Source organism: Nicotiana tabacum, chromosome 4 (genome assembly GCF_000715075.1).
Source record: "Nicotiana tabacum cultivar K326 chromosome 4, ASM71507v2, whole genome shotgun sequence".
Lineage (NCBI taxonomy): Eukaryota > Viridiplantae > Streptophyta > Magnoliopsida > Solanales > Solanaceae > Nicotiana > Nicotiana tabacum.
Genome location: NC_134083.1, coordinates 96,021,016 through 96,035,662, shown reverse-complemented (window position 1 = coordinate 96,035,662; position 14,647 = coordinate 96,021,016). Strand labels below are relative to the sequence as shown.

Sequence of the window (14,647 nt, the reverse complement as noted above, 5' to 3'; positions counted from 1 at the left end):
AAATCAAGGTACCGTTTAAAGAAGACATCATTAAAAGAGCAGTTGTTACAGAGAATCATATCATTTACTCTCAACTGTTATGCAGCTATCAAGAGGGATCTTTATTTACCTTAAAGAGGAGCATGATTTGGGAATTTTGTCCTCCTTAGTTTTGGCTATAAATAGAGAAATTTGTCCTTATTAAAGGACACAAAATAATTGTATGATAAAAGGCTAATACTCTCTCTTATTATGCAAAACTTTACTCTACTAATATTTTGTTTTCAGCATTGTTCTTGTCTTCGGAGAGGTCAATTCAAAAGTTCAGGCTTGTCTTTTCTTCAATTATTTTTATTTTACTCGCTTTTGCTATTCATTATTTTATTTCTTCGAATCAATTTAATCCATGTGTCTATAAACCACGTTATAAATTCAACTATACCATTTTATGGGTAAACAACTGTAGCTTAAAGATATGTCAATTGTACTATGTTCAATCATATTATCTGAAAATACATTTAGAAAATAAAAAATGCAACTCAATGAATGAGTATATACATTAACTGGATGAACATTAAATATGCTCGTCTACTACATACATGAGGTCAACATGAATCAAATGAGAGATCCATACAAAAAATTATCAATTCTAGTTTTGAAGATATGTTTGATATGGATAACTAAGTACTTTTATTCGTAATATTTTTTTTTGGTTGAGAAAATAAAAATATTAAATTAGTACTAAACTGGTTCCACCATATTACATTCCATAGCGATGTCACTTAGGACATTTAGATTACTTAGACTTGCTAGCATATTACATGCATTATTAGATAACAGCTTAACAAAAATAATGACACCAAATTTATCTTTTTCCAGTGCATAGTTAACAAAAATGGGAGGATTTGCAAAGCAAGTGATCTTGTTCAACTTGGACTGATGGGAAGCTTCATTTGCTAACATGTGTGTGACTGAATTTCCTTGACGAAAGGTATGTCTAATCGCCATGAGTTTCAGTTGCGTCATTAACAACCTGCAACCATAAATAAGATCTTTAAATACTTCATTACCTTCCTTTATTAATTTAATTACCTCCGTTGAGTCTGTTTCAATCTCTAGCGGTTTTAGTTGTATTTTTAAAGCAATTTGGAGGCTTTGTTTAAGCGCTAGAAATTCTGCCTGAAGTGGAGATACCACATATGTGCAGTTTGTAAAGCTCACAATTCAGTCTCCGTTGGTGTTTCTGATGAGGCCACCTAAACCAGATTGAAGGTTTTCCTCCTTGAAGTAATCATCCATATTTAATTTGTAATAACTTTTTGGTTGCTTATAACATTTGACATGAATAGTACAATTCTTGGTGATACTAGAGTCATCATCAGATAGAAATTTATATTCCAAAGCATAATGAAGAATATTTTTTGTAGTCATAGATAAAGCCATGTTATTGTGATTGTTCTTGTTCCTGTTATCCACAGATTCCATAGTATAAAAGGGAAGAACACTGATAAATTAACATGAAAACTAGATGTGTATTTGATCTTTTACCTAACAAAACCAGTGAGTAGTAATAGGAATGATTATGTTGGGCATCCCTAATTTAGACCAGAATGATTTAGCAATAGAACAAGAGAAAAAAATGAGTTATAGTTTCCGTAGAAGCTTTGCACACATGGCATAATACATCAATATTAATACCTAAGTGATTAAGATAAGATCTACATGGAAGCCTTTCATAAAAACACTGCCATAAGAAAACTTAATTTTATTGGGACAATTTACATTCCAAATCCAAGTGAAGTCTTTGTTCGAAGAGGAGGGGCCATCAATGATTTTATAACAAAACTTCGTACTAAAGAGACCATTATTGTTGCCAAACCAAGTAGGAATGTCGTTGGTTCAATTTTTCAAGGATAGTGCAATGATACACAAATTATTGAAAATATTATCAGGCAGATTGAAGGATATTTTAGATGTGTCCCATTTATTATTCTTAAACAAATCTTCTATTCTGAGAGAGATATCACTTTTGATCAAAGAACCTTCAATACAACTTCTAAGGCATGGAACATTCGGGATCCATCTGGATATCCAAATTAGAATTCGCTTTTGGTAGACAAAGAATCCCAAGATTGCAGTAATTCCACCCTCTAAGAACACTACTCCAAATAATGGACGTATTGATTTTAGTTTTCCTAAATGCATGGTTATTAACAAGGACCTTTATCCATGATGCATAAGGGTAGTGTATGAGTCGCCAAGTTAAACAAGTTAGAAATTGTTTGATTTGGCACACCTTCCCCCCCCCCCCCGACCTCTTTATCTTTTAGAAATGCATTCCAATTAAGTATATGTAGGCCTCATTTTTTTTAAGATTAAGACGCTTGAATCTGAATTATAAGATATGTATTAAGATTAGAACGTCTAAATCTGAATACACATTTGGATAGCAAGATGTGTATTAAGGTCTGATTACTACATGATTAAGACTGTTTATTTTTTTAACATCTGAATATAAAAAATTATATTTACTTAATAATTAATAAATATAAATTTAAATTAAATACTAATTAACCTATTATTCTGTCAACAAAATAATTTTAGATAATAATATGGTAATTGGTGGAGTTGGTGGTTAATGATGGTGCTTGTGCATGCCAACTAGAGGCGGTGATTGGTTGTGATTTTGATTGGTGGTTGTGGTTCTGGGTAGTTTATAATGGTAAACATTGACGACTATGGTTGATGATGGTGGTGCGAGTGGTTGGCAGTGGTAGTTAAGGTGGATGGGCGGGTGTTTGTGGTTAAGGAAGATGGTGGTGGGGGTGGTAGTTTATAATTGTTGTAGAAGATTGTGGGTTAACTAGCACATAATCGCACACAAAGCAAATAGAGAATAAAAATCAACACATGGATTTAACGAGGTTCGGCTAAGCCTAATCCTTAGGACAGAAACAGAGAGAGTTTTCCACTATGAATGAGAAGAAAAGAACAATATCATCTTAGAATCTCCAACTATAACCCCTACATATATATCCCAAATAGTCCTATACCTATAAGGTAAAGGTTTCCTGATTTGACAAGGACAATAGGTTTTTCTTTCCCAAATCTATTAGGACAATGAGTTTTCCCAAACCTATATGGATTATGGGTTTCCAAAAATACAAGGGAATAATTCAAGTCACAAAATAACAAATCTTCCCCTTGCCTTGAATTCTCTTCATCAACGGGAACAACATCTCTCTACCTTGCCTTCAGCCCTCGCGATGGCTCTATTGAGTACTGCACATACTAATCAAGTCTAGGCAATGCCTAAACTTATTGGCCGGGACTGCCTTGGTCATCATATCAATGGGATTATCATGCGTAGATATTTTCTCCACATTAACAACCCCTTTTGATATAATGTCTCTAATAAAGTAATGTTTGACTTCAATATGCTTCGTCCGCTCATAAAACATCTGATTTTTAGTAATATGAATGGCACTCTGTCTGTCACAAAATATCAGTGTCTTCTTCTGAGCTAGTCCAAGATCATTTACCAAGCCTTATAGCTAAATAGACTCTTTCACTGCTTCCGTAATTGTCATATACTCAGCTTTTGTGGTAGACGAAGCAACAACAGACTTCAAAATCGCCTTCAAACTAATGACATTGTCTTTGTAAAAAGTTAAGTCTACATCTGCAGTACCCTTCAAATATCTCAAGATCCACTTCACTGTCTGCCAATGTTCTTTTTCAGGACACACCATGTATCTACTCACAACACTAACAACATGTTAAATGCCATGGCGAGTGCAAACCATGGCATACATAATGCTACCTACAATACTCGAATATGGAACACTACATATCTGTTCCATCTCCTCGTCTGTTTTTGGTGACATGTATGCATACAACTTGAAATGAGAAGCAAAAGGAATAGACACAGATTTAGCACCTATCACATTAAATCTCTTGAGTACCTTCTCAATATAGGACCGTTGAGACAACATCAGCTTTTCAACGCTTCTATCTCGAGTAATCTCCATCCCCAATATCGTTTTTGCAGCACCCAAATCCTTCATCTCAAACTCCTCACCTAGTTGCTTCTTCAATCGGAGAATATGTGACAAGCTTTTAGCAGTAATAAGTATGTCATCCACATATAACAACAAATATACACGAGAACCATCTTCAAGCTTTTTGTAGTACATACAACTATCATATGCACTTCGAGAAAATGCATTTTGAATCATGAATGTATCAAATCTTTTATACCACTGCCTATGCAACTGTTTCAGACTATATAAAGATTTCTTAAGCAAGCAAGCAAACATGATTTTTCTTATCTTGAGTAATGAATCCTTCAGGTTGACTTATATAAATCTGCTCATCCAACTCACCATACAAGAATACAGTTTGCACATCTAACTGCTCTAGCTCTAAGTCATGAAGAGCCACCAAAGCCAGTAAAACCCTGATAAAGTTATGTTTTACCACTTGAGAGAACACTTCATTATAATTTATCCCCTCCCTCTGTGTAAAACCTTTAGCTACTAATTTTGCCTTGTACCTTGATGCTTCAACCCCTGGATTGCCCTTTATTTTTTTTAAAATCTATTTGCAGCATAGTACCTTTTGTCCCTTTGCCAATAGAACAAGCTTCCATGTCTAATTCTTATGAAGAGACTCAATCTCTTCACGTATAACACCAACCCACTAAGCTGCTTCTGGACTAAAAATAGCTTCTTTATAGCTATTAGGCTCAAGCACATCAATGGCCTTTACAACTGACAAAGCAAACTCCACAAAACATGCATATCTAGGAAAATTACCTTTAGCTATGTTTGCAAACCTTTGTGGTGGGTTGATTACTCTCTTCTCTATGATTGTTGCAATTCTACATGGTTGTTGTTGCGCAGGTGCATCAACATTATCATCTTGATTAATATTTTGCACCTCCCTCACCTTTTCTACTTTAAAACTATTGGGCTGAGCTAGTGGAGATTCCATTTCTAGCTCTATGCGATCACTGACACCGATATGTTTCTGCTATTACCTTCTCCCTCTGACTATCCAGTGAGGCAAATTCATTGAATCTTATATCCCTACTGATAATTAGCCCTAAAGTCTTATGATATGTGCACCATAACCTATAACATTTCACTCCAGTTATATACCCTAGAAATATGCACTTCTTTTCCCTCAGCTCAAATTTTCCATCCCTCACATGAGCATAAGCAGGACAACCAAATATCCTTAAATTTGAATAATCAGCAGGCGAACCAGACCATACCTCAAAAGGAGTTTTGAACTCAATAGTTGTGGATGGAGATCTGTTGACCAAATAACAAGTTGTATTGATTGTTTCAACCCAAAAATCCTTCCTAACACATGAGTGTGAAAGTATGCTTCGTGCCCTATCATAAAGCATTCTGTTCATACGTGTTGCAACACCATTTTTTTGTGGTGTTCCGACACAAGTGCAGTGTCTCATTATGCCCTCTCTGTTGCAGAAATTATCGAACTCATAATTACAAAATTCTAACCCATTATTAGTTCAAAGATGCTTAACTTTTCTTTCCATATGCCTCTCAACCATCATCTTCCATTTAATAAATGTCTGAAATGCCTCATCATTTGTTTTCAAAAAATACACCAACACTATCCTTGAGTAATCATCAATCAAAGTCATAAAATACTGGCACCACTCTTGGAGGGAACTCTGTTTGGACCCCATAAGTTCGAATGTATATAATCTAATTTGTCCCTTGTCTTGTGCTCAGATTTCTTGCTGAACTTTATCCTTGTCTGTTTACCAAACACACAATACTCACAAAAATTCAAAACTTAATTTTTGTACCCATTCAACAAATTTTGCTTGCTCAACAAAGACAATCCCTTATCACTCATATGACCAAGTCACAAGTGGAACAACTGAGACTGATTCAGATCACTTTTCCAGAAGCTACAACAACTTCCTCTTCAACTATACTGGTCTGAAGATGATAAAATTTAAAATGCAGTTTACCTTTCATGAGTACAATGGAGCTTTTACACATTTTAAGTATTCCATTATCGTAGTGAAACTTATACCCTTGATCATCCAAAGTGGAAAGAGAGATCAAATTTTTCTTTATCCGAGGAACATGCCAATACTCAATGTTTCTGATAATTCCATCGAACATTCTCAATTTGATATTACCAATCCCCTATACTGGTAATGGATTATCATATTCCATGGAGACAATCCCACACATTTTCTTATAAGTTGCATATCAATTCTTGTGTGGACACATGTGGAAAGTAGCACATGAATCAAAAATCCAAGAATTTTGTCCATGACTAGAACTCATAGCACATACTTCCCCTACATAGTCACTATCATCAGAACTATTGCAGTGTCAACAATATTTGCCGAATTATCTATTTTCTGCTTCCCTCTTTTCTCCTTCAGCTTAGGACAATCTCTCTTGTAGTGACCTTGATCCTCGCACTCATAACAATTTTACTTCCTTGCTCTAGACTTTAATCTGGTGGTTGACTTTCTTATGTTAAAGTTCTTTTATTGTGTTCTTCCTCTACTCACAAGACCCCCGCCCTCACTTCTACTATCTGTAAAGCTCTTTTTCAACTCTTTAGATTTTAGTGCATTACTAATATTTTCCAGTGAAATACTGTCTTCCCCATATAGCAGCGTATCGATGAAAGTATCATAAGATGGTGGTAAAAAATATAACACAATCAAGACCTGATCCTCACTCTCAATTTTGATATCCGCGTTCTTTAGGTCCATTATAATTGAATTAAACTCATCAAGGTGAGTTTTAATAGGTGTACCTTCATTCATACGGAGATTGTATAACCTCTTTTTCATGTAAATGCGGTTTATCATCAATTGTTTTAGAATAATGTCTTTCAGCCTCTTCCATGTCGTTGCTATAGAAGTTTCTTCAGCAATTTTCAGAAAAAACGCTATCTGTAACGCTCATGAAGATCACACTCAAAGCCCTCTCCTTCAGTCTTCGTTCTTTGTTTCTGTCATCTCATCAGGAAAATTCTCATCAATTGCCTTCCATAACCCTTGTAACACCAGGGACGATTTCATCCTGATCTTTCATAGACTGAAACTAGAGCCCCCGTCAAATTTCTCTACTTCGTACTTTGTTGAAGATGATGAAGATATTTTAACCCTAGATTATATGTAGAAACCCGAACCTTGCTCTAATACCAATTATTCCAGAAGATCATGGATTAACTAGCACACAATCACACACAAAGCAAATAGAAAATAAAAATCAACACAAGGATTTAACGAGGTTCGGCTAAGCCTAATCTTCGAGGTAGAAACAGAGAGAGTTTTTCACTATGAATGAGAAGAAAAGTACAATACCATCTTTAGAATCCACAACCACAACCTTTATATATAGATGCCAAATAGTGTCAAACGTATAAGAGAAAGGTTTCCCAATTTGACAAGAACAATAAGTTTTTCTTTCCCAAATCTATTAGGACAATGAGTTTTTTCCAAACCTATAGGGATTATGGGTTTCCTAAAAGTACAAAGAACTAATTCAAGCTAAAAATAACAATAATTGCGGTGGTGGTAGTCGATAATGGTGGGGGTGATGGGTGGTGTATTAGTTGATAATGGTGGGTGGTAACGGTTATAGTTAAGATGGCAGTGGTCGATGGTGTATTAATCGATAATGGTAGGCAAAAGCGATTATAATTAAGATGGTAGTAGTGGGTGGTGGTGGTGGGTGATAATGATAGTTGTGGTTGAGTATGGTTGGGGTGGATGGTACGAGGTGGTAGTTCATAGTGGTGAGCGATGGTGACAGTTAGTAGGGAATGTAGATGATGTCATCTCAATAAATTAAGTATCTGTTATAGCTCTAAATTATTCGGACCCATTAAGACCCATTAAGTGATTGTGAAAGAAAAAAATAAACACACTTACTGAATAAGTTCTGAATGATTGATATTCAGACTTAAAAAACAAACATACTTAATATTTGTGATCTGAATAACTAAGATTTAGACTTTTATTAAGTGCAACCAAATGAGGCCATAGTCTCTTTGAAATTTTGATTTTTGATTTTAAAGTTGCATATTTCTACTGTCTAAGTTCAAATATATTCATAAACTTTAGGTTTTTATTTCACATTTATGTATCCAACATTTTAGCTTTTTATATTTACATTTATCCTATGATTAAAAAAACATATAATTACTAAAAATTTGAAAAAAGTTGGCTAATTATAAGTTCCATTTGGCCCCGATCAACTTATTAGATAAAGGGACGAAAGTCATAATGCACTCCATAAAATTTACGCGCAACGTGCTCGCATTGCACAATAACTTGACTATCTCATATTTCAAATATTCAATTTCAATCCAAAATCTTTTTATTTTGTTTTATTGTACCTTGTTTGTTTTCTACACATAAAAAATTAACAATTAAATCAAATTAAGAACTTTTTACATTCAAAACACTCGAAAGTCATTACAAGTCGAAAATAATTGACACTAAAACATAAGCAAACATTTGTTAATAAATCTAGAAGATTTATTGTATTGAATTTGTATTTCATGTGAAAATAAAATAAAAAAACTAAACCGAATAATGAATACTCCTAAACACGAAATTCACTTTTGAATTACCGCCAAACCAAAGAGAAAGCGGACCACTTTTCAAAATTTCAAATCATTCCTCAAGACACTTCGCCTTTAAGTTCCCAACAATTCTTTGCCGTCGATTAATATCCAACATCAACGGCTATAACTTATGATCCGCGTCATTCCATCAGGACCAATAAAAACCCTCCTCCAAACCACTATATAATTACACCCCTCACGTCAACTTTCTTCACAAATTCACTTTCAAGTCCTCAAATTTCTCCTCCTCTCTCATTTTTAGTTTCTCTGTCTACCGTTTTCACAATGGCACCAAAGGCCGAGAAGAAACCCGCCGAGAAGAAGCCAGCAGCTGAGAAAGCACCAGCAGCAGCAGCAGCTGAGAAAAAGCCAAAGGCAGGGAAAAAGCTTCCCAAGGACGGCGCTGGAGCAGCAGCAGGTGACAAGAAGAAGAAGAGGGTAAAGAAGTCAGTCGAAACTTACAAGATCTATATTTTCAAGGTGTTGAAACAGGTTCATCCTGATATCGGTATCTCTAGTAAGGCTATGGGGATCATGAACAGCTTTATTAATGACATTTTCGAGAAGCTAGCTCAGGAATCTTCTAGATTGGCCCGTTACAACAAGAAGCCTACTATTACTTCTCGGGAGATTCAGACTGCTGTGAGATTGGTGCTTCCTGGTGAATTGGCTAAGCATGCTGTTTCTGAGGGTACCAAGGCTGTTACTAAATTCACTAGCTCTTAATCAAATTCTAGGGTTTGGTTTTGTCTTTTGTTTTGGTTAGCGGTTGTACATGTAAAGAATTGTCCAATTAGGGTTTCATTTGAAATTTATGGCATGTAATGGGCAGCTATTTCATGAATGAAGAATTTTCAGTTTTTCTCTGTTAAATTAACTTGGTTTTGAAATCTGTCGTTTTCTGTACTTTTAACAGAGAAAAACTAGATCTACGAACAGCTTGGTGAATAATTTTCAGGTCCAGGATTAAAATCAAATTTACTTGGTTAGGGTGTGACTTGATCTATGAACAGCTTCTTTTGGCTGGTCTTGTTTTTCTTTTCATTTGTGAAAACTTTCTTGTGGTTTATGATCACATAAGCTATCTGGCGAGCCAATACTAGGTGTGGAATGTGGATAGGATTCAATGGGTACATGATACTACCTCCAGGTGTTATGCGTACAGGTTCGAACCTGTCCTGTTTTGCCGGTTATTTTTGAGGTACAGCCTGATAGATTTTTTATTGAGCTCTTTTCTTGGAAGAAAATTGCATATTTTTCAATTGTGAGAGAATTTGCATTAGCTTAACAGCTCGAGTAAATGATGGTCATGTAATGACATTTTACTTGTTTGTATTTTAGCTTTTGACCCTTAAGGCACACCTACTGTGGTCTTCAAGAATGATAAACCTGATGACACGTATTACGTTTCTCTGATAATATTATCTGTGGAAGTGGAACTGGATGTCCATGATCTTCAAAAGTTTAATTAATATTTGAACTTTGATTGAGGGATGAGTACTTTTAATATATGTTGTGTTGGAGATGACATTTTCAATTGTGTTGTAAGCTGTCTATAAATGGTTGTTTGGAACTAGAGTAAATATATTTTCCATAATATTGTTCAGGTTTTGAATTTATGACGTTCTGATGACATGATTTTTGACATAAACTCTGCCAGCATTGCAGTGGTCTTTTCTGTTGTTTCTGATCGTAGTTATCTTGAGTTGTAGTTGTTTGATAGTTCCTCTGCAGCACCTCCTTTCAGATGCTGTTATTAGCTATTCATTGAGCTCGTCCACATTGCATATTTAGAATTAATTAAAACTCTGTTTTGTTTGCTTGCTTTTGATGGTTAACTTGTGCAGGTTAGCATTTAGTTTCCCTTTCTTTTTGAGCTATTCCAGTACAGGTGAATCAACTGGTAAGGTCCTAGATCAGATATCATGCTCCTTTGGTTAATAGCTCTGGTTTGTCGTCTCCCTTTCTAGTTAATGTGTTTTAAAAGCTGTCAATTTGCTCTTTATCTTTTTGAACTGAAATGCTTTACTTTTTTGGAACTAAAATGCTCTATAACCCCCTTAATTATTGGTTGTTTTGCAACTTTCCTCTTAAATATTTTCTTGGCCTTCTTTTCTCAAACTATTTTAGCTTTGTGCTAGAACCATTTTTCCATAAGGGTGGCTGTTAAATCTAAAGGAAAAATACATGGCACCAATGCACCATTTGTATTCTTTCTGTCCTATTTTGAATGTCTTTGGCACCAATATCTCAGTGTTCACTATGTTAGTGTATTTTTTCTTTTTCTTGCATCACCATGCAACAACCACCACGTCTCAGTTCCAAGCAAGTTGGGGTTGACTATAGAAATTTTTCTTTAAGCTCAGGTCATATCATCGTCGTACCAAATAAAAATAAAATAAAAAATAAAAGTGAAAAGGAAGTTATATATATACAATTTATAAATAATAGTGTGTGTGTGTGTGTATATATATATATATATATATATATATATATATATATATATATAGTAGATAATAGTAATAGTATGGGTCATTCTGTGACAAGTCTACAACCTATTCCCAACTAGTAGGTATCACACCTATATGGAGCTTTTTCTTCCATTGTGCCCTATCTTTAGCTAAGTCTTACATCACCATACTTTTCTTTTTTGTTCTTAATATTTTTTGTCTAGACCAAATTGTACTATTAAGATTTGTCATCTTTGAAATATTATGAAGTTGTAATACCATCTAGGAATTTAATATTTGGGTCATGATGGTTTCATACCAGCCATACTAGGAAGCATGTGTCCGCCACTCTGTTATCCTTGAAGATGAAATAAGGTATTCCTGTGTCAACAACAACAACCCAGTGTAATCCCACAAGTGGGGTCTGTGGAGAGTAATATGTACGCAGCCTTACCCCTACCCTGGAAGGTATTCCTATGTCCTTGTGGAGAATAACCATTGGACCAGATCTGCAATAACAATGAGGTACATTGTGTAATCTCTTTTGTTTTTCTTCATTTGTTTTGTAATGTTATCCTACCCATGTTTTCCATTTATATTTCTAGTAGGAACCTTTTAGGCCTTATTTATACTGCATAATGGGGGCCTTTTTTCATTAATCTAAAAAACAAAGTTGAAGGTTAAGTTATTCGGTTAGCATCCCTGAAAATTGTCTTTGCCATAAAAAATATTTGCTTAGTAGAAAATAGAGATAATAGTCTCAGAGACTTGGGGAAAAGGAACAAAATGGAGCAAAGTCTGAGATTTGTATGTTTGTGCAGGGATAAGTTTAAGATTTAGATAAGCTCTATTAGAGAAGTTCCAATTTGTATTAATAGACAAATTATTTAGTATTTGAATGAAATGGACCTAAATAGAGCGTGATCTTTAAGAATTAAGAGGTTGTAGTGCATTTTAACTGTTTATGTTCTTGATTAGTGGCTGAATTTAATGAAATCAAGCTCTCAAGAGCTGCAAGTCCATGCCCTTGCTCTTTACTTAGAATTTCTCATTCCCTTTTTGATTATATGTTCCTTAATTCTTTTGCCTATTCATGGGAACATTGGAAAGAATGAAAGGATATAGGGCTAATGTAGAGGTCTTTCCTCTATAAGCTGAAAATCAGTGGTAGTAGCTGAAAGGATAGCATATTTGGAGTAGGGTGGAGATGGACAAAAATGTCTTTAGATAGATGAAGATTTGAGTTTTAAAGATCTTAATCTTAACCAAGGCAAAATTAAGATTATGAGACAACAGGTGAAGCTACGCTGACATGGCTATTAACAATAACGACAACTATGCCTCAATCCAAGCTAGTTGGATTCGGCTATGTAAATCCTCAATATCATAAATGCTTTGTTTGGGTCCATAATATTGCAAAAGTTCATACTTAAGGATTATCTAACACTAGGGGTTCTCTAATATTCTCTAGTGGTTATATCTCTAATATACTAAGGGTCTCCTAGTAAGCTAAAATTTGTATTGTGAATGTTATATTCTTCATCAGAACTTTTTGGTCCTTGTATTCTATCAAAGTGGTTAGATTTATATATTAGGTGAAACAGGCTGCGGCTTCTTATGTTATATGCAGCCTTCTGAGTGAGAAAAGATTTTATTTTTGGGCCAAGGCTTTGATACCACGTTTTCTTAGGTTAGCCAAGGGTACTGGAAGTTTTGTTTCAAGTTACTTTGCCATCTCCCACATCTCCTCACCTTGCTCCATGTCTGAAAAAAGAAAGCATTAGAAGGAAAAAAAAGAACTTTATTAGTGCAGGCTTAGAAAGATTTAGGAGAAGGGAAAGTGTTACAACCAGTATTATCAAAGGCGAAAAGCGCAAAAAAGCTCTAAGGTCCGTTGGGGCTTTAAGCGCAAAGAGCAAATAAAGCGTGGGCTTTAATGAAAAAAGGCGCAACTAGAGAAAAAGTTAAAATATGTATATGTAGTCCAACACTAATAATTATAAGCATGAATAACAAATATATGGACAAAGAAATTAGAAAAAAATTATGAGAAAGTGAAATATCAATTGTTTAATGTCGCCTTTTCAGGATTATACTCATTGGCAAAGGAAAAGTATGCCTTAGAGCCTTGATGAGATACTAAAGCGCACACAAAGCGAGGCGAAGCGCTCAACATGTTTTGAGCCTCGCTTCAGGGCTTAAGCGCGCCTTTGACAACACTGGTTACAACTTTGTAGATAACATCTAGGTGTTTAGGTGTAATACCTACGTCCATTCCTCGTCCTGAATGGACCGATCAGCGACTCAATGTTGACTCTCACAAGATCAAGAGAAAAGAGTGTGAACAGGTTACTATATGATATTCCTAGAGTTATATCAAAAAAATACTCCTAGTAGGAAGATGTGAAAAGAGTAGAGAAATGTGATATCATCCATTCATACTCAAAATCATGCGACCAGATTTTGGTGATTGTAAAGCGTTCCGTTTAAGAGAATATGTCAATCTTTTCTGGCAGACCAAAGTTGGAAGCAGGTCAAATAAAAATATAAGAGAGCTTAATGCAAGCTTAGGTTTCAAGTTCTGATACTTTTTCCGGAAGCATTCTTGTTGAATTGAAAGGAGAATGTGTTTTCATAATTTCCTTTTATTGTCCCTATTTGGTTTCTATCTGCAATTCTTTTGCTTCATATTTACCCATTATATACAGAACCAAAGAAGATCTTATCTTGACGCCAAGTGGTAAGATCTCATTACTATGACTTGGTGAAGAGAATCTCTATCTATGGTTAAGGTTGCCGGAACCAGGTTCAGAATTGTGAATGACCAGATAAGCCATTAGTAAATTCTGATGGACTAGGTAACGAGTCTAAAGATGAAACAAAATCGTGTTCGGCAAAGCACATTTATTAATGCTAAGTGAAAACCTTCACTCGATATCATTCAAATATAAATCTTTGATGAGAGTGCTATGTTTATGTTTTCTTGATTGTTTGTTTTCCAGATGATTGTTACCGTGCTGTTAGAGGTCAATATTATTGCCATCGTTATATATTGCATTTACTGCTTCAATATGTTTACGTTCTCTTTTAGGGTTTTAAATGTAAAATAATATTGACTTTGATGTTCCAAAATTCATGTTTCCATGCCTGTTTAACAACAACAGCAATAACCCAGTGAGATCCCACAAGTGGGGTTTGGGAAGAGTAGTGTGTACGCAAACTTTACCCCTACTCCGGAGGAGTAGAGAGGCTGTTTCTGGTAGACTCTCGGCACAAGAAGGAAAGAGACAGTGTATCGGTAATAAGAACGGAAGCCAGAAAGATAACACCAGCAACACAATAACCAGATAATAGAGAGCAAAGTAGTAACACTAAGCAGTAACAAAGGCATAGTACTACAGACGCAATGGAATAATATGTACACAAAGGGCCACTAAACGTAATACAGCCTAACTTACGACCCTAATGAAGTATTAAGAACACAACTGGAGCCACTAGCAGCCTAAAACAAAACACTATCATACTAGCCTCCTATCTCCTAACCTACAACCCTAATGCTCGACCTCCATAACTTC

At 35.1% G+C, this 14,647-nt stretch overlaps 1 protein-coding gene across 1 annotated transcript; it reads left to right on the top strand.

Moving 5' to 3' along the window:
• Window positions 1–8,822: 8,822 nt before the first annotated feature.
• Window positions 8,823–9,495, top strand: LOC107825970 (histone H2B.9). The gene has a single exon (XM_016652901.2). It carries the CDS (start codon window positions 8,908–8,910, stop codon window positions 9,346–9,348), a length of 441 nt encoding a protein of 146 aa, XP_016508387.1. The 5' UTR covers window positions 8,823–8,907; the 3' UTR covers window positions 9,349–9,495.
• The last annotated feature ends 5,152 nt before the right edge of the window (window positions 9,496–14,647 follow it).

Coding starts and splice junctions, on each gene's coding strand:
- LOC107825970 (XM_016652901.2), top strand. CDS start 8,908: ATGGCACCAAAGGCCGAGAAGAAACCCGCCGAGAAGAAGCCAGCAGCT.